The sequence below is a fragment of the Coffea arabica genome, chromosome 10c (genome assembly GCF_036785885.1).
Source record: "Coffea arabica cultivar ET-39 chromosome 10c, Coffea Arabica ET-39 HiFi, whole genome shotgun sequence".
Taxonomy (NCBI): Eukaryota; Viridiplantae; Streptophyta; class Magnoliopsida; order Gentianales; family Rubiaceae; genus Coffea; species Coffea arabica.
Window position 1 is genome coordinate 52,882,381 of NC_092329.1, and position 19,666 is coordinate 52,902,046.

Consider the following 19,666-nt stretch of genomic DNA (forward strand, 5'->3'; position numbering starts at 1 on the left):
CGGTTTTGACCGAGTCTTTGTCACCCGAGTTTTTGAACAAACTCGGACCGGACATGTCTCCGGTTCCCGGTTCAACCGGTCGAACCGGCCGGTCCGGTCCGAGTTTAAAAACATGGGTTTTAACTTCCACCGACGAAAACAGTGGAGGAGTGTGAAAAGTGCCAGCTGTCAATTGCTGTCGGAAAGTTCATGTGGGACCCGCTACGACGCCCCTCGTGCTATCTCTGATGGGACCTACCGCTTACCTGGTTGTACTTTTCATTACATGCATTGACAAACGTGGGTTGCTATTTTTAAATGTTTCACTAATCTTTTTTGAGTACTTATAAAAGTAGGGTTCTTCGTCCTTTTTTCTTTTTTTTTTTCTTTTTCTGATCAATCGATAAAATTAATGATGATGAAGGTTTTCACCTGATTGTCATTGGCGGCACCAATTGCTTGCTGTTAACAACTTTGCTACAGTAATGGTTGCAATCATTAGTTAGGATAATCTTTTCAACTTTGACCATTACATGTTAGAAAAATCAAAAAGGCTAAATGAATTTTCTACTCCTACTAATCTGCGATACAATGTTGAGAAGTAGGTAGTTTTAGAATAAAGGATGCAATTGTATTTTAAAAAAAAAGAAGAGAGAAGAAGGGTTTTACATAGAAGTGGCAAAATGGATTCATATCCACCAATCCATTCATATAAACCAACCTTAAATGGATTTGGATGATCCATATAAATTCAATGGTTTTAAATGGATAACCATTTAAATCCAATTATATTGGTGGATTTAAATGGATTATCCATCTTATCCATATACATCCATTTAACTTAAAAAATAGAAAACACATTTATTTTAAAAAATAGAAAACACATTTATAAAAATGTGAAATAAAATCTTGTGGGATCATCTATTCTTTTCTTCGTAATTTGCTCATATGTCAAATTAATTTTGTAGGCCCACCTATTCTTTCCTTCATAACTTCCTCACATGCTAAGTTGCCAATAACATTAATTGCATTTTATTTGCTTCTAGTTCCTAGACTTCTTCCATCCTTTTCAAAATTATATTTTAGTCTCTACTCTTGTTTTTTTTTTTAATTAAACTCTCATGTAGTAATGATTGCAAACATTTATATTCTTAAATAAAGAAAAAGCGAGAATGCATCATGCAGTGTCAAAATATTTTTTTTTAATTCTTTTATTTATAAAAAGAATTTTTCTAACGAGTGTTCCCGCAACATTGGTTAAGATATGTAAATGACACCTTTTTTTTTTTTTTTCCAAATTCTCATACTTGCAATCCCTCTCCCCTTATCACCCAACCCAATTATCCAAAAAAAAAAAAAGACACCTAATTTACTAAGTAATATAAGGTAGCTTGTATATCAATGGTATAATAAGGAGTTTCATACATTTTTAGGTACTACGTTCACATGTGATGAAAATATTTTACTTGTCAAATAACATAAGATTTCTTATTAGAATTCACTTTTATTCAAGACATCACTCTTGAACAGGAGTGCAAAAAATTAGAAACGTAAACTTCTTTTCACTGTAAAGCCATATTCAATTCATTCAAAAGTTATAAAAATGTAGCCAAGTTCTTAATTGTTCATTACTTTTCAAAATGATACTTAAAGTAATGACAAAAGGTTAAATTGACCACAATAGTTAAATTTTCTTGGAACTAAACTAATTTTATGAAGAATTGAAATAGAGTAGTAGTACAAGCATTTGTTATTACCAAAAGGTTTTAGGTGATTTAAGGATAGAACTTTGGGGATCTATATTTTTTGGGAAAAAACATTTGAATCTTAAATTTAGAATTTGGGAGAGTAAATGGATAAATGGATGGATCATGGTTTACACTATCCATTTAAATGACATCCATTTAGATCCATTTATTAAATGGTTTTAATTGAGTTGGATCAATTTGATCCACTATCCATTTAACTAAAACCATTTATCAACCATTTATCCATTTTGTCACTTCTAGTTTTACATGATATGAGAAATATTGCAACAGTGTGTTGTTTGGATTGCAATTTTTCAAGAATTTTTGTAGATAAATTACTGCAGCATTTTTTAATAATGCAATGCATGTAAAGTAAAATGATAATTAAAAAATGTGTTTAAAAAAATTACAATTCAGGGGGTTTGAATTGATAAGACTATGTATTGCTATTTTCTTATAGTGGTAGACATATTAATATTGAATAAGAAAGCATTTTGTATTTGCATTTGATTCTTGTCAACCAAAAAAAAAAAAAACATATCAAAGATTTTTCAAGATTTTATGAGCTCATTGTGTACAGGGGATGCCATGCAGATTATGAAATATGCTATTAATTCAAGAAAAACTCAATAGTAGTCATGAATGATTCATCAATTGCAAATAATAATCCACGTGGACTAATGGATAAATTAAAGAAGTGGCCGAGATTAATTAACTAAGAATAAATTAGAAAGTGTATTGATTGCCAATTGATGATGACTAGTGAACAACAGCGTTTGATATCGACAACCTTGAGAAAGCTGTGGTAAATCCAATGTTTAATCTGTTCCGAACCATGTAATGAATGACACGTGTAAGACGTAGGAGGGGTCCTCAATCATGGATCATCACTTTCCAATTCGCTAATGATGACAAGCATCAAAATTGGTGACAAATTAAGCATCCAATGCCACGGTAAAAAGCTACCGCTAAAGGTTCGTAGCTAGCTTCCCAGCTCAGTAAATTAATGGAGCTTCTCGGCCTTAGCAGTCAATTAAAGACTTGCTGTAGAAATCCAACAATAATTGTCCGGCTGTTATATTATTGTTACTGATTAGATAGTGATTAGATACTGGAGTAAAATTTTATGGCTCAAGTATGGTGGAGCTTTGCTAATAGTAGTGACTTGCAAATCTTTTAAGTACGCTTATTTCAAGTTAATAAGATTTTATCTAGCAGTGAAAAGAAAGATTTGACTTCACAATTTTACGAATTTGGTTAGTAGGTAAATTGTAGTTCAATGAGGTGTTAATTCAATTATGACTTTAAAGTAATTAAGAATGCTTAAGGTTCTAAGGATGACGTAATTAAGAATGTTATTGTTTTGGTTCAAGTCAAGGAATTTCAAAAACAGAAAATTACACAAAAGTAAAAGAATAAGCTGAATTCTGGTTCGATGCCCATTTTGGATACAAAATTTTTTTTTCAAATATTATTTTACTTGCATCATAAATATATTTTATAATCATTTTTTTATACTTTCAACACTTTTTTTTAATTATACGCATATCACATCACAAAAAATGATACGATAATTTTTTATAATAAATTTTCAAATAATACTTACTCTATCCACGTGCATACAATACGGGTATTCTATAACTATATACACTTTTCTTGAACCGTCCACGTAGTATTTTAAGTAGATTGTGCAGCCTTGTGGACGATTAGTGCCATCATTGATTTCTTTAGCTTTAGCTTGTTTCCTTTACTTTAAACCTCCTAGTCTTTTACTTTGTATATGGAAAGATGATGATACATTAAATCTAAAGCAAAACTCCTAATAAAGTCATCCGATGCACTACTGATTTTAATCATGTTGGAGGAAGTGGATATGCTTCATCTTTGTGAAACAATTGGTAATCATGGTGTGGTTATTCAGAAGTTAGCTTAAAAAGGCCTTTTGTCTATTTACAGGATTCTGCCGTCTCTTTTCCTTCTTCTCATCCCTGCTAAATAAGAGGTATTGTTTAGACTCGACGGGAAATTTTTTTGCTGATCATGGCAAAATCGAGCAATGGCTAGTCATTGACATAATGACTTGTTCAACTAAACACTTCAGTTTTTAATTTTTGTGAGAATATATCAGTGCTCTTCGATGATGATATTACCTCCGACTAATCCAGAATCGAGCACTGCTGTTAGAATCTTTTTCAGGGATGGTTCTATCAATGCTTTTTTCTTCCATCTGAACACTTCATAAACACAAGAAAAATGTAAAGTTAATTTATTTGGACGTTATTTAATTGGTAGTGGAACTAACACAAAATAAAAGGCAAAGAAAAAGAATATCTAGATGGAAATGATGTTTATATACTCTAAAATGTTTCTAGTATTTCCTTACAATATATGTACCTGCCAATTGCTCTCAAAAAATCTTGAAAAATCTGCAAGACATTAAGAAGCTTGTCTAAATATTGATATCAACTATATAAAAACGAAGAGACCAAATTAATACCTTTTAGATGCAATGGATGTAAATACGGTCTTTGTGTTGCTTATGGGACAGGGAGAAAAAAGAAGAAGGAATTCACAAGTGGATTTTGATTTCGTATGGCAATTTTCAGCGTCATGCATAAGTGTTCTAGAGTAAAACATGCAATTAATACAGATTTCCAGTCCATTTTCTGTCTCGTGTAAAACAAAACCAAGCAATAAATTACCCCAAAAAAAAAAAAAATCTAAGCTCTAGATGAGCACATTCGATTTTCGACCAAACTCCAATGCATTCTGGAATAATCAATATGAAGAAAGGAAAAAGCCATTGTTGACAAAACATGGAAAGAGGATAGGCATAATTGATGTTCGAACTTATTTTCAAGAATTAAGAAGACATGGAAAAGTTGTGAAGCCTTAGAAAATTGGTCTGATTAATAATTTTTAGAAAAAAAAAATGAATTCCCACTGTTGAAATTTCTCTGCAATTCAGATTTACATTATTGCCTATTTTTTTTTTTCAAACACATTGAACGAACACTTGCGAAAAATAGATCTTAAAACAAAAGTGATAAATATTAGTTTTTATTTTTTAATTTTCCAAAACAACTAACCAATTCTAGATTGTTAAAGCTTTTTTTCTGATATCCCAGTAAATGAATTGAAAGAAAACTTTTGTCTGCTTTTTCCATTTCGTTAAGGAATCAATTAGAAGGGTTATAAAATCAATTTCTCATTGAAAAGTTGATGGTTGTTTGGATACATTATTTTTTCAAATAATATTTCGCTTACATCATAAACATATTTTTCAATTTTATCATTTTATATTCCCAACCATCTTTTTATCTTATATACATTACATCACAAAAAATGCTACAGTAATTATTCCAAATAATATTATCTGTATCTTTGCTCCCCTACCAAGTGGATTCGGTGGAAATACAGGAGGACCATTATATTGTAGCGAAACGCCTACAATCAAAAGTGGAAAGTTCCTACCAGTTTGGAAATATATGATTTTTGTCTCCCCTCAATTTTTACATACTCAAAACTTTCTTCGAAATCAATCAACTTTCTCAGAAGATACTTTCAGAACCACATTTTGGGTCTGTTTGGCAAACAAGTTTTTGACTAAATTTGTCTGTTATAAGTTTTTTCAACATCTCAAAATATCCAAAAATTTACACATTTCAAAATTTTTTTTTTATAATTTCTACAGTAAAATTTTAGACAAATGCCCAATTTGCTAAATGGGGCCATGTCTACTTACTATGCAATACTACAATTGATAAACAATTTCTGATCATGAGCTTCCAAAACAATTTTGAAACTTTTCCTGACCCTACAGTGTCTGTCTGGTATACCAAGAAGGGCAATAAAGTAAAAACAATCCCTAGCCAAGATCAGAAAATTTGAGACTTAAAAAGAGTGGATTTTGACTCAAAAAACTGAAGTAATTTCCGATACACGATAAACAGTGTACTATATATTCCTTCTATATGGGGGAAAAATTACTATTTGGAATGATGATTCCAGTTGGTAATCCCAAATGCCCTTCCATGTTCATTAATTACCAGCCTGGTTGCAAGCCATGTGCAAAAGCAAATTGAGATTATTTAAGTAAATCTTTCTTGCAGAGAAGGTCCATGACATGTGTGTGGTCCCTGAACACAGAGGTTAATTTCGTTAATTGCAAAGTGGAATTACATAATTTTTTTTTTTGCCCCTTAAATGCAACATCTATTATTTATAATAAAGTATTGCGCGTGAAATTGTGAAGAATTAGAAAATGCAGAAAGTGGTTAGAACATGTTCCACTGTCATCTTTATATGTATATGGTCAAGGATTATTCATCAGACGCCCCGTTATCACACGGAAGACAAAATTGAAGCCACCAAACCTCGAATTAATAATATGCCATTTCACTCATTTGTGTGGACGGCAATGAGATCTGAACTTGAACAAAGAATCGGTGTTTCGAAGAGGAAGATAGGCTGTTGTCAACACATTTATTCCACTCTAAATAAAATTATGCTCTCTCTATATATACAGCCAATTTTGATGCGCATTTGTTCAGATTCTCACATATCTCATAGCCTATTTTATCTCACACATTCTCATTTTATCTCGAATTACTGCCCTCCTGCAAACTGTTCATGATATCATAAAAATTTCTCCTATTGATGATATATGACTTGTTCTCGGTTGATTATTTTTAACTGATTATAAATTTTGTTATTGGATAATCGATCAGTTTTTGTGATATTCTTAATTGTTTTCGTATTCTGATTATAGATTTTTTTTTAATAACAAAAAATTAAAATCTATAATCACCTCAAGCGCAGTCTTTGTTGATTCTGATTATTCTCTATAATCAACTTTTATAATCAAATTTTGAAAAATCTAAAGCAACCGAGAACAATACCATAATACATCTAGTCAGTGAGACTTGTTAGAACGGTATCAAATACGCGACCTCGAAAAGTTTTTTTTTTTTTTTTTGGAACAAAAAATACACATGATTATATTTTGAACACGTAGTTTAATCAGATTTTTATTTTACTTATACTGCATTAGGGAAAGTGCTGTAGCAACTAATGAACAAGATATTTCAAATTAATCTTCAATCTAAACGGAGATTATAAGAACTACGCTTAAGTATGTATCTGTGAACTGTAATAATCACGTTCTAGCTAGTATTACAGCTACACACTGAAATCTCATCATAGAAAAAAGAGAACTCGACCTTCTAACAACTTTTGACTTAATGTGAAGTGTAATTTGACGGAAGATCAACAACAATAAAGCAATCAAAAATTTTGAGGTTGTCGCAGGCAATGTGTATTGTAGCACCTCATTCTAGGGCTACAAACAAACATCAAAACACAATTCTGTTATCGAGTGTTCTTCAGGCTGTGTCACCGTCTTGGGGGTGCGGCTGATCCACATAAATACTGGGACATAAATGGACTGACTGCCTGTATGAAGAAGAACCAGAGAAGAAGATGATGAAGAAGGAACATCCAGAGGGTCCGCTCTCGCTGCTTACAAGAGCTGTCACAATCTTCAAGCAACCCCATGCAGCATGTGGATGCATTCTTGTACACATGCCTTTTTTTTCTTTTTTGTTTTTTCCTTCTCAAGTATCTCTATACCTAAAATATTTGCATGTTATTTCCCTTAAGAATCGCATGCAAGGGCAGCTAATTTTATGCCCCATCCTAATACCTTTAATATATTGATGATAACTTGTATAATCATCATTGTGGTAGATTCAATAGGCAGAAGAGAGCTCTTAAGTCCTTCAAAATTAGATTTAAATCAGAAGAGGCTGGAATTAGACCTTATTTGATAACTTAATTCAGCACTTAAATTTAATGGATTCAGATCTTAATATGTTCAGAAGCATTTAGTAGTAAAAAAATTCAATATTTGAATTAATTAAATGACACTGAATTTTTTAGGCAATATATCTACTGTTCACTTAAATTAAATGCTCCCAAAATTGAGTGATAAATTATTCACTTATCACTTAATGCGATATATACTCAAATGTATCAAATTTAGTTTTTATTAATTCAATAATTTAATGAATTCAGATTTCAAATTTTATTTTTATCAAATGCACCTCAATATCCCTTTCTCATATACATAACTTCGATAATTCCCCCTATCCCTCCTCAAAAAGGAAAAAAAAAAACCACTTTCTTTTTTCTTTTTCTAATATCCTTCCACTTGCGTAGAGATTTATTGAGAATGGAAAGTTTTTAGGCACGCATTTTTAAATCCAAGGGTAATGTCTTAATAAGGACTAAAAGTGTGAACTTACACTTCTTTGAAAAAAAAAAAAAAAAAAAAAAAGAAGAGGAAAGGTAAATTGACTACACATGGTATGATGTACCTTATCTTAACGGCAACCATTGGAGTATTGGACCGAGTCGACCGACACCATTTAACATGATTTATTTTTTGGCAGAAAAGGCCAGCGATTGTTAGCAAACTTACAGAAGAATATTTAATGCTGCAGCTTTAAATTTCAATACGGAATTGCATATATATTTTTTATTTTAATACAATACATTTAAAAAAGAAATAGCACTTCCAATTTCTTCTGATTTTTTTTTTTTGGGATAATAGTTGAGATATATAACTACTTATAACTTTTGCCGTGGATGATGATGTTTTATATGTCATTGGAGGTGTCAAAGAAGTCTGACTTTGGGAAAGGGAAGTTGTATGATGTAAACAAATTGGGCGGAGTAGCCAAAAGAATATTGGAAGAATCTCTTTGGTTTTTTTAATCATGTGGGGTGCTCTATACCGACTTATTATGAATTTCCAGCGGCCGACCTGACTATGCATCCAAGATGGTACATAACATAGCGTATTCTAGTTGGTTTCCTTTTTTTTTTTTTTTTATTTTATGTGTGTGTGTGTCTTCTAAAGAAAAAGAAAGAAAGAATACAACTACAGTAAAAATTTTTAAAAACACCACTAAAAATATTCTGTCGAGACATACCTATACATTCTTTCTTTATACCACACCAGTTTTGGAGTTTTTTTAGAAAAATGTAGTATAATGATTTCATGTCTATGAGTTAAAAGAGTGATGGAAAAATGTGTTTACGGGAAACGTAAATTTTTTTTTTTTTTTGTGTGTGTGTGTGTGAAAGAAATGGCAATCTAAACAAGGTTTTTGATACTTCAAAAGTAGATGCCAAGCATTAATTAAGCATTCCATTAGGTAACAGTTAATTGTCATTTTCTTTCAGTGGGTACTATTAATTTTTGGATGTTATTAGGTACCATCGCAGCTAATTTACTCCCAAATTTTCATTGTTGGGTATTGCAAATCCACTAGATCTTTAAAATTTAACGAAGGAAAAGTCATGTTGTGCATTATATTAAAGCATTAACCCCCATTTTTGTTTAAACGTTCTTCCTAATCCAAGTACATTTTCGTAGCATCTAATGAACAAGGACAGATAATAGCATGCACTCCATTATTTAAGCTGAAATTAAAGAGAAATCTTTCCTAACTTTGGTATTAATTTCTGTAATGTATAAAACCTAAATTAAATTTTTAATCCCACAAGGAGAATGACACTTTCATATAGCTGCAAAACCAACAAAATTTTTGATAATCGACGAAAGCAATAATGTCTTGTGAGCTAATATACATATATGTGCAATCAAGAAAGATCAATACAATTTTGTGTTGTACAAAATTTAATTGTAGAAAGTCTCACACATCACAAATAATAATATTTACTTTCAGAGCCAATTGCATGTTCAATGATCTCTTCATTTTTAACTGTTGACAAACAAACAGAAAAAGTAAAAGTAGATAAACACTACTAATTCAAAATACTTTTTTTTTTGAACCCCTTACATCCTTTCCCACGCTCTTCTCATTCCCGACTATTAGGTATAGGATTCAAATCCTGAATCTGATTGATAGCGTGGAAAATCTTAAGAATTCTTTCTTAATCACAGGGCTGACCTAGTGGTTCTAAACCAAATACTAGTAATTGTTAAAAAGGCAACCAAGGGGCAAAGAAGTAACAGAATGAGGTGGTACCACCTCATTATAATCTAGTATTGTGAATTTCAGCACAATATATCTAGCTCTTTATGTTCATGATAATAGACAAGTCATGTTGGCATCATTTATTTATCTATCTAAATTGTCCAAAAGAGGTAGTGGATGCCCTGCAAAAAATTGATCGAAAAAATTAAACCTTTTGAACTACGTAGTGAATTTGTTTGTAATTCTTCGATCAAAATGTGATCTCACGCTCAATTACGTAGATTATGAAAATCAAAACGAACAATTTTTCACTTTTACAATATCCTAACAACTTCGTTTAATGAAAATTTTAAACTTTTATATTGTTGCGCATGATCGACAAAAAAAAAGAATTCATAATGACCGAATATTATATTCGGCAACTCATCAATTCAAGCCACGTAAGAACTTTAATTTGATATTATTTTATCATAGTTTACGTTAAATTTATATAGTCTTAACATGAACGTGACAACTATTTACGTCTTAATTAATGACTTTATTTGTTAGTAATAGCAAGTCAAGTCCCAAAAAAATATAAATCTTGTAATTTCTCTTTTAAATTGGATTTACCATCTCCTCCTCCTACTCTCTCTCTCTCATTTGACAAAGTACACATTCCACACAAAAACCGTGAGAGACAACCCTAAATCAGATGGTGTGCAAAAATAAGACTTCACCAATCACCATCATCAATCAAGCAACAAATTATTAAACTCAAATTACCAAAATACCATTCATCCCCTAAAATTTACCAACCACGTTTACATTTACCAAACTACCCCTTCCATCCCGGCCAAGAATCACACCGCTTCCACGGTGGGGACCCCCCTCCGCCCCCACCACCTTCCACCACCGTCAGTGTCCAACAGCCACGAGGGGGCCCCCACTCTAAGAGAAAAACATCTAAGATCAGCTTCCGCCCAAGGACGCTCGCTTTTCGCCTTCATTAATCAAACAACCTGTAAAATCCCCAAAATACCCCAAAACGTGAAAGGATAAAAATACAGAAAAAAACGTCATCACACCGATCCCTGTCCCTTCTGTATTACGCGTTGAACTTTCAAACCCCTTGATTCTCTCTCTCTCTCTCTCTCTGTCAAACCAAATCCCCAAAAAAAAAAAAAAAAACTAAGTAGTTGTCATCTTTCTTTTTTTTTTTTTTCTTTGTCCAAATCGCTCCTCCAACTCCACGGTTCACCGCTTTGCCCGCTGCTCGGTTCACCGCTATAAGCCTATAACCCCCGGAGAGTACCAGTTGTATTTTGATTCCTGATCCCGACAGTTCTTTCACTAAAAGCCACTGCTGACTACAGCTATAGAAAAAGGGTTAGAAGAGGGAGAGAACCGAAATTTATCCCAAACTTGGGATTTCTCTCAAAGAAAAGAATCTTAAAACTTCCAAACCCATAAAAGGGTTGTCATTGGTTTTCTTATTTACATGTAAAAATTGTTTATTTACTGTAAAAAAATTTCTGGGATTTACTCTATTTAATGGATGGAGTAAATCCCATTATCTTGTATTGGTGCAGTAGCATTTGCATTTTTTTAATGGTAGGAGCACATTAGTAAGTGAGAGGTGTGTGTTAATACATCATTTTCACTGATTCTTTAATGTGGGGTTGGTGTTTCTTGTGATGGGGTTCTTAAGTTTTAAGAGGAGCATAGAGAGGCAGACAGGAGAAGAGGGAAGGAAGAGAGGGAAAATAAGAAAAAACTAGGCAAATGGTTCTTCGTCTTCGTCTTCGTCTTCTGTTCTTGAGTGATTGATATTTTGCTCTCTCTCACTGTGTGTCGAAGTCTGTGAGAGAGGGAGAGAGAGGTGAGAGTCTTCTCTTTCTTTCTTGTGGACTGTGAAGGAGGAGGAGGTGGTGCTTTAGAACGTTCTCACTGTTTGTGTGAGTGTCTGTAGTGTTTTCTTGATGGATACCAAAGGGAGGCTTATTGCTGGTTCACATAACAGAAATGAGTTTGTACTAATCAATGCTGATGAGATTGGAAGAGTAAGTGCCCCTCAAATCTGTCTTTCTTTCCTTCTTTATCTCTTGCTGTTTTCCTCTCTACCTCACACAAACGTTTCTTTTTGGTCTCAAATTTTGGTGTTTTCTTTGGTGTTTCACCTACATTTTTGGTTTCTGGAGTTTCCCCGTTGCTTTCCTTCTTTTTCTTTTTCTTTTGGGACAAAGTTGACATTTTGAAGCAAAAATTCCATTTTATTCTTGTTTTGTTGTTGGGTTTTCGTCATTCCTTGGCTTTTATGCTTTTAAGCTAGATTTCCGCTGTTTCTTGGGAAATTCTGTCGCCAATTTGGCTTTTTGTTTAATGGATTTTTAAGAACTATGTGGCTTTCAGAATCTTTTGGTTTGTTACTTCCCCCGTGCTAATGCATTAATAGATTCAAGTAAATGTATTACCAAATTTAGCTTCTATTTAGATTTCTGAGCCAAGTTGCATTTTTTCGGCGATATATCTGCTTGCCAAAATTTTTGTGCTTCTTGATCTGGTGCTAATCAGCATCTTTTTAAATGTTTTCTTGCTAGCAGGTAACATCTGTGAAGGAATTGAGTGGGCAGATTTGTCAGATTTGTGGAGATGAGATTGAATTTACTGTGGATGGAGAGCCGTTTGTGGCCTGCAATGAATGTGCATTCCCTGTTTGTAGACCTTGCTATGAATACGAGAGAAGGGAGGGTAATCAAGCTTGCCCTCAGTGCAAGACTAGATACAAGCGCATAAAAGGTAATCCTTTGTCCCAATCACCATTTCTGACTTTATTCATTTCCAGAATACATCTATGTTTTTGGTAAAAATTGTATCTTTGGTAATTAATAATCATTTGCTTCACTTTCAGGGAGTCCAAGAGTAGAGGGTGATGAAGATGAGGATGAATTTGATGATTTGGAGCACGAGTTTGACTATAACAGCAATGAGAGAAGAGACCCTCAACAGATTGCAGAGGCAGCCCTTGCTGCTAGACTTAATATTGGCCGTGGTGGTAATGTCAATGCATCTGGAATTACTACCCCATCAGAAATGGATTCAGCCCTTGATTCAGAGGTCCCTCTCCTTACCTATGGTCAAGAGGTAGATGCACTCTACTTTCTCATAATTTCCTCAATTGGTTGTTATAGTAATTGTTTTCTTTATGACAAGCTTAAATGAATTCTGTTATTTTGGTGAAGGATGATGGCATATCAGCTGACAAGCATGCTTTGATAATCCCTCCTTTTATGGGTCGTGGAAAGAGAGTCCATCCAGTTCCGTTTACTGATAACTCCATGTCTTGTATGTCCTTTAGTTTATTCTAATTTTGAGTCTTTTGTCCATTTTAGTTATTTTTTGAGCTTGATTTGCTTATGCGGTTGATCTTGCAGTGCCACCTCGCCCAATGGATCCTAAGAAGGATCTTGCAGTTTATGGATATGGTACAGTTGCATGGAAGGATAGGATGGAAGAGTGGAAGAAAAAACAAAATGAAAAATTGCAAGTTGTTAAGCATCAAGGGGATAAAGGTGGTGGAAATAATGATGGAGATGAGCTGGATGATCCTGACTTGCCCAAGTAGGTGTATTCTCTATATTATGTGGTAGTGTCGGTGGTTTGACTTGTGTACCTTTTCAAATTTTTTTTTCTAATCTTTTGAGGGTGAATAATTTGGCTAGTAAATGTTGTCATTTTGACAGTGCATATTCTCAAGATGGATGATTATCTTGGTTAGGAAATCTCTCCTTTGGTTTGATAAACGACAAGACGTAATGTAATTATTCTTGTCACTGGAATTTGCCACATCATATGGCCTCTGACTGATTTACCCCCCTGCAAGCAGCAAGTTTGGTGTTGGAAATTTGCTCTGTTAGAAAGTCAGCAGGCCCCAATGTAATTGTTTTGTTGTAGGGAGATATTAGGTAGAAAGTATAATTACATTAGGTAATTGCTGGAGTGTGAATGCGTGGATCATATTTCTGCATTTCCCAAGTATGTCGAGTTCAAAATTTTTACAGAGACTATTATACTTGGTATAGAGTTGCTACTTCTGGCCTCTGGATTATTTGCTGTTGGAAAGTTAGCTAAGTGTCTTGTATAGGGATGACGAAGTTAAGAATTGTTACTAGAGCTAAGAAAATTACAGTGGTTTCACTGTTAATTTTTTTTTTTCTAGTTGGACATAAAATGTGAGGCACGTGTAAATATCGAGTAAGAGCTTGACATTCGACTCGTTTAGGTCGTATCTCTGACACTCGGTCAGAAAGTGATTGATGGTCAAGTCAATCGAGTGGCCCCTTGGTATCCCCGACAGTCAAATCTAAGGTTGTTTCTAGCATAACAGCTTGTAAAGTTGTGGCTATCCGAGTTTATGAAGTTCACGACAAATGAGTTGAGAGTGAAATTCTTACCTGGAGTATGCCATATTTTAGCTGGAAGGTGAGGTTGGAGAAATTAACAGATTCCCCTCTTGAGTGACAGTTGGCATAGATTGTACAAGTTTTACTCTTTGCTTGATGTTATCTAATTTAGTATATGTTATGTCAATAATTGGAACAGAAATTGCAATTTCCAGAATGTAGTGGTGTAAATATTTAAAACGCTGTATCAATTTAAATACTGTGATTGATTTACTAAGTGGAATAAAGCGGCTGCCTGTATACCATGGGGTCAAATGCTTCATAAGTGAGCCCAAATTTAGAATGCAGGGTAGAAAACAGAATATAACATACCATCCAACTATGAACTTGCATTAGGCATTAACTAGTAATTTTACATCTTTTGACTTGTGGAGGAGAGAAAAAAGGAGGAACAGAAACAATTCGTCCCTCTTAATTTATTCATCACATAGATAAATTTTCCTGTTGGAGTGAGGGAAGTGGATCTACGATGAATTTTTGCAAAATCATACGGTTGGTAGCAGAATAAATTTCATTTCTATGTTTTACAAATGAACCAGAAGTCATTTTTCTTTCCCCTGGTCTGCCAGCTTCACTGACATCCTCCCGTCAAAGTTTGTTTGCCATTTATATCCTTATTGCAAGAAGAAAGTTAGGCATGCTTGGAAGAAAGTTAGACATGCTTAATGACTGAGTGGAATGTAATGACCATGACACTTGGAAGATACTAAATTTCAATTGCATGAATGCTTATTACAAGTTTGGAAATCTAAATCTGTGGACAAGCATACTATGTAACTATTATTATATGCTTTGGAACATTGATGAACAAGTATAACTATCTGTGGAATTGACTATATTGAGAAGATTGCTTGTCCGGAAGGTGCTACTGTCTTCTGACATTCTCCTGTAACTTTTTTGAGTTAATTCTTCTTCTTTCAATTGCGTGTACAGGATGGATGAAGGCAGGCAGCCACTTTCAAGAAAGTTGCCAATTCCTTCAAGCAAGATAAATCCATACAGGATGATTATTCTAATCCGCATGGCGATTCTTGGCTTATTTTTCCATTATAGAATTCTTCATCCTGTCAATGATGCATATGGATTGTGGCTGACATCAATTATATGTGAGATATGGTTTGCAGTGTCATGGATATTTGATCAATTCCCCAAGTGGTTCCCTATTGAGCGAGAGACATACCTAGACAGACTTTCACTGAGGTACTTATTTTTCTTTCTAACGTTTCCTTTCATGTGCATTTATTTGCTTATGCTATATACATTTTCATATATATATATATATATATATATATATATATATATATAATGGCTTCAATTTTTATTTTTATTTTTTTGTCAATCTACTAAAGACGGGTAGGTTAGCATCTCCTTTCGTTTTTGGTTCTCAGAGTTTCTCTGCATTGACCTTTTCTCCTAGGTATGAGAAAGAAGGGAAGCCTTCTGAGTTAGCTCCAGTCGATATATTTGTGAGTACAGTGGATCCAATGAAAGAACCTCCCCTTATCACAGCAAATACAGTTCTTTCCATCCTTGCTGTGGATTACCCAGTGGATAAGGTTGCCTGTTATGTATCTGATGATGGTGCTGCAATGCTTACTTTTGAGGCACTTTCGGAGACATCTGAATTTGCCAGAAAATGGGTACCATTCTGTAAGAGGTTCAGCTTAGAGCCTCGAGCCCCAGAATGGTACTTTGCTCAGAAGGTTGACTATCTCAGAGACAAAGTAGATCCTACATTTGTGAGGGAACGCCGTGCAATGAAGGTGAAAACAACCCCCCCCCCCCCCCCCAACGGCCCCTCCCCCCCAAAAAAAAAAAAATAGTGTGCTAGACATTAATTAGATGGACTGGTGAAGTTTTAGTTTTCATTAAAGGCTAGCTCAATGATTACTCAATTTTAAATTGGAGTGTGTCTGCTTTTCTGGTACAGAGAGAATACGAGGAGTTTAAGGTTCGGATAAATGGGTTGGTTGCCATGGCTCAAAAGGTACCCGAGGAGGGTTGGACCATGCAGGATGGAACTCCTTGGCCTGGAAATAGTGTCAGGGATCATCCTGGAATGATCCAGGTACATATTTTTCCTGTCTCATCATCTCCACATCTGACAGTAGTACTGATCATTCTTGCAAAGGTGAATAACTTAAACCTATTATATCCACAGGTATTCCTGGGACATAATGGTGTCCGTGATATTGAAGGAAATGAATTGCCCCGTCTTATATATGTTTCTCGAGAGAAAAGGCCGGGATTTGAGAACCATAAGAAGGCTGGAGCCATGAATGCTTTGGTAAGTCTGAATTATTTGGCATGTTACACGTGTCACCATTGATATTACCATTTAAACATAATATATTGTCTTTAATTTGTTTATTGTCAATGTAGATTCGAGTTTCAGCAGTCATCTCAAATGCCCCATACCTGCTTAATGTTGATTGTGATCACTACATCAATAACAGTAAGGCTCTTCGAGAAGCTATGTGCTTCATGATGGACCCCACATCAGGAAAGAAAATATGCTATGTGCAGTTTCCTCAGAGATTTGATGGGATTGATCGTCATGATAGATATTCAAATCGCAATGTTGTCTTTTTCGATGTATGTAATCACCACTATATGATTTTCATGTTATACCATTTATGGATCCACTTGAATGTTATATATACGTGTTTTTTGTAAAACTCAGCAAACACTCTTCTGAGAAGCTAAGATCTTTCTCTTAAACTGACACAGATAAATATGAAAGGCCTGGATGGGATCCAAGGTCCGATTTATGTTGGAACTGGATGTGTCTTCAGGAGGCAAGCTCTTTATGGATATGATGCTCCTAAAAAGAAGAAACCCCCAGGCAAAACATGCAATTGTCTCCCAAAGTTGTGTTGCTGTTGTTGTTGCTCAAGGAACAAGAACAAGAAAGGGAAATCGAAGGATAAAAAGAAGACAAAAGGCAGGGAAACTTCAACTCAGATACATGCACTTGAAAATATTGAAGAAGGAATTGAAGGTAAGAATCTGGAACCAGATGACTATCCGAATCAATACTATATTTAGCATTTTGAAAATCAAATTACTATTGGATAATATCAGCTGTGCCTTTTTTACTTTGTTTATTCTGCACTCCAACCTCAACTTGCCTGATGTATCTTTGGTGCAGGAATTGACAGTGAAAAGTCCTCCCTCATGCCCCAGATAAAATTTGAGAAAAAATTTGGACAATCGCCTGTATTTATTGCTTCTACACTTCTTGAAGATGGTGGTGTGCCTCCAGGTGCAACACCCTCATCACTTTTGAAAGAGGCCATCCATGTGATCAGTTGTGGTTATGAAGACAAAACAGAATGGGGGAAAGAGGTACTTGGACTGCTTAAAAGATCAAAATCTCTTAAAAAATCTAGTTCTTTCTCTTAAGCAAAGCATCTAAGTTATCTTACTTTGCTTATGTAACAGGTTGGTTGGATATATGGATCTGTTACTGAGGATATATTGACCGGTTTTAAAATGCATTGCCATGGCTGGCGATCAGTATATTGCATTCCTAAAAGGCCTGCATTTAAGGGTTCTGCCCCTATTAATCTGTCAGATCGTCTACACCAGGTTCTCCGTTGGGCCTTGGGTTCTGTTGAGATTTTCTTGAGCAGACATTGTCCAGTTTGGTACGGCTATGGATGTGGCTTGAAGCCACTGGAGCGATTTTCATACATAAACTCAGTCGTCTATCCATTGACATCGCTGCCGTTGATTGCTTATTGTACCTTGCCAGCTGTGTGTCTCTTAACTGGGAAGTTCATTGTCCCCGAGGTAAGGCCTAGATGCTTGTCTGGGAAGCGAGGGGAAAAAAAAAAATTGGACATGTATTTATTCAGTCTAAGTTTGCTAGTTATCTTCCAACAATATTTCATTTACTCCTTGCAGATAAGCAACTATGCCAGTATCATTTTCATGGGCCTCTTCATATTAATTGCCGTTACCGGTATCCTGGAAATGCAATGGGGTGGTGTTGGCATAGATGATTGGTGGAGAAACGAGCAGTTCTGGGTTATTGGCGGTGTGTCAGCGCATCTTTTTGCTCTCCTCCAAGGTTTACTCAAGGTTTTAGCTGGTGTCAATACCAACTTTACCGTTACATCAAAAGCAGCTGATGATGGGGCGTTTTCTGAGCTTTATCTGTTTAAGTGGACTTCATTATTGATCCCTCCAATGACCTTGTTAATAATTAACATCATCGGCGTCATTGTTGGGGTGGCAGATGCCATCAATACTGGATATGATTCTTGGGGTCCACTGTTTGGCAAGCTGTTCTTTGCCTTTTGGGTGATTGTCCATTTATACCCATTCCTGAAGGGTTTGATGGGGAGGCAGGATAGACTTCCCACTATTATTGTGGTGTGGTCAATCCTGTTGGCTTCAATATTCTCCCTGCTATGGGTCCGCATCAACCCTTTTGTGAACAAGAATGGCATTGTATTAGAAATTTGTGGGTTGGACTGTGAGTGAGAAGATACAGGAAGGATAGAAAACATTTAGATGGTTGAGATGGTACAGAAGAAAAGGCTGAGTCTTGGGGTGAAAATGAAATCCCAGAGGGCACAGTTTGTTGTTTATTCAAGAAAGTGGTATAAATTGATTGGAAGGAACTCTGTCATGGGTTGTGTAGATAAAAAGAGCCGAGGCCAGTCAGGTTGATATTTGTTTGCAAAGTTTTTCTTTGATTCTTTTGATAAATTTTTGAGATTTTGTTGTTTGGAAGAAACATAAGTGGAAAAATATCTGTGCAGTCCCAAAAAGAACATAATGTTTCATAATTTTATATTCCCTTCTTAATAAGGGACTCCATACAAGCAGTGTTCTCAAAACTCTAGTTTCAATATAATCCCTCTCTCCTCATTTCTCAGTTGCTGTGTTACGTGGATGTTCAATTCTTTTAGCCTTTGTTTGGTTCTTTCATTATCTGATTGCAACATTGTCAATGAATAGCTAGAAAGATCCTCTCCTGCTACACTCTTCAGCATGGTGCAATTTATTAATCTTCTGTTGCTTTCAAACTTCATAGCTTTTGAATCTTTTATTTCACATCAGTTGCTGGGACTTGGATGATTTGGTTTCATGGATGGTTGGTAGTTTATTATACACTCGTTTTTAATGCCTGGATGATCACAGAAGAAGCTAAAAGCGAATTAAGAAAATTTTCTAAAGTTGGTAAATGCTTTAGAACCAGAGGTGACAACCGATTTGTGCAATGTTCAGACACTAAAAGCAACACTAGCCCGAGTTTTCACCATTAGCTGTGAAACAACAATATTATCTAAGCTTCAAACACCAAGCACAGGGCAAGAAAAATTATCATTCTGATATTATCGGTCAGTGATCACAATTTTTCTCAGTAAACAACTAAAAAAACTTGTTCAGTTCTTTTCCCACCATTGACAACGTCTGATTTACAAAACAAGACCATTTTTAACTCAGGAAAACAAGAAAAAAAAGTACAATATTACAT

General features: G+C 34.8%; 1 protein-coding gene across 1 annotated transcript; it reads left to right on the forward strand.

The window, feature by feature from the left end:
- The first annotated feature begins 10,801 nt into the window (after window positions 1-10,801).
- Window positions 10,802-19,063, forward strand: LOC113713304 (cellulose synthase A catalytic subunit 2 [UDP-forming]-like). The gene is made up of 14 exons (XM_027237000.2): window positions 10,802-11,775; window positions 12,316-12,511; window positions 12,624-12,856; window positions 12,955-13,057; window positions 13,147-13,333; window positions 15,109-15,375; window positions 15,593-15,938; window positions 16,106-16,243; window positions 16,337-16,462; window positions 16,558-16,770; window positions 16,906-17,176; window positions 17,327-17,523; window positions 17,620-17,970; window positions 18,085-19,063. The coding sequence occupies exons 1-14, from the start codon at window positions 11,695-11,697 to the stop codon at window positions 18,664-18,666; spliced, it is 3,291 nt and encodes a 1,096-aa protein (XP_027092801.2). The 5' UTR covers window positions 10,802-11,694; the 3' UTR covers window positions 18,667-19,063.
- Window positions 19,064-19,666: the final 603 nt, after the last annotated feature.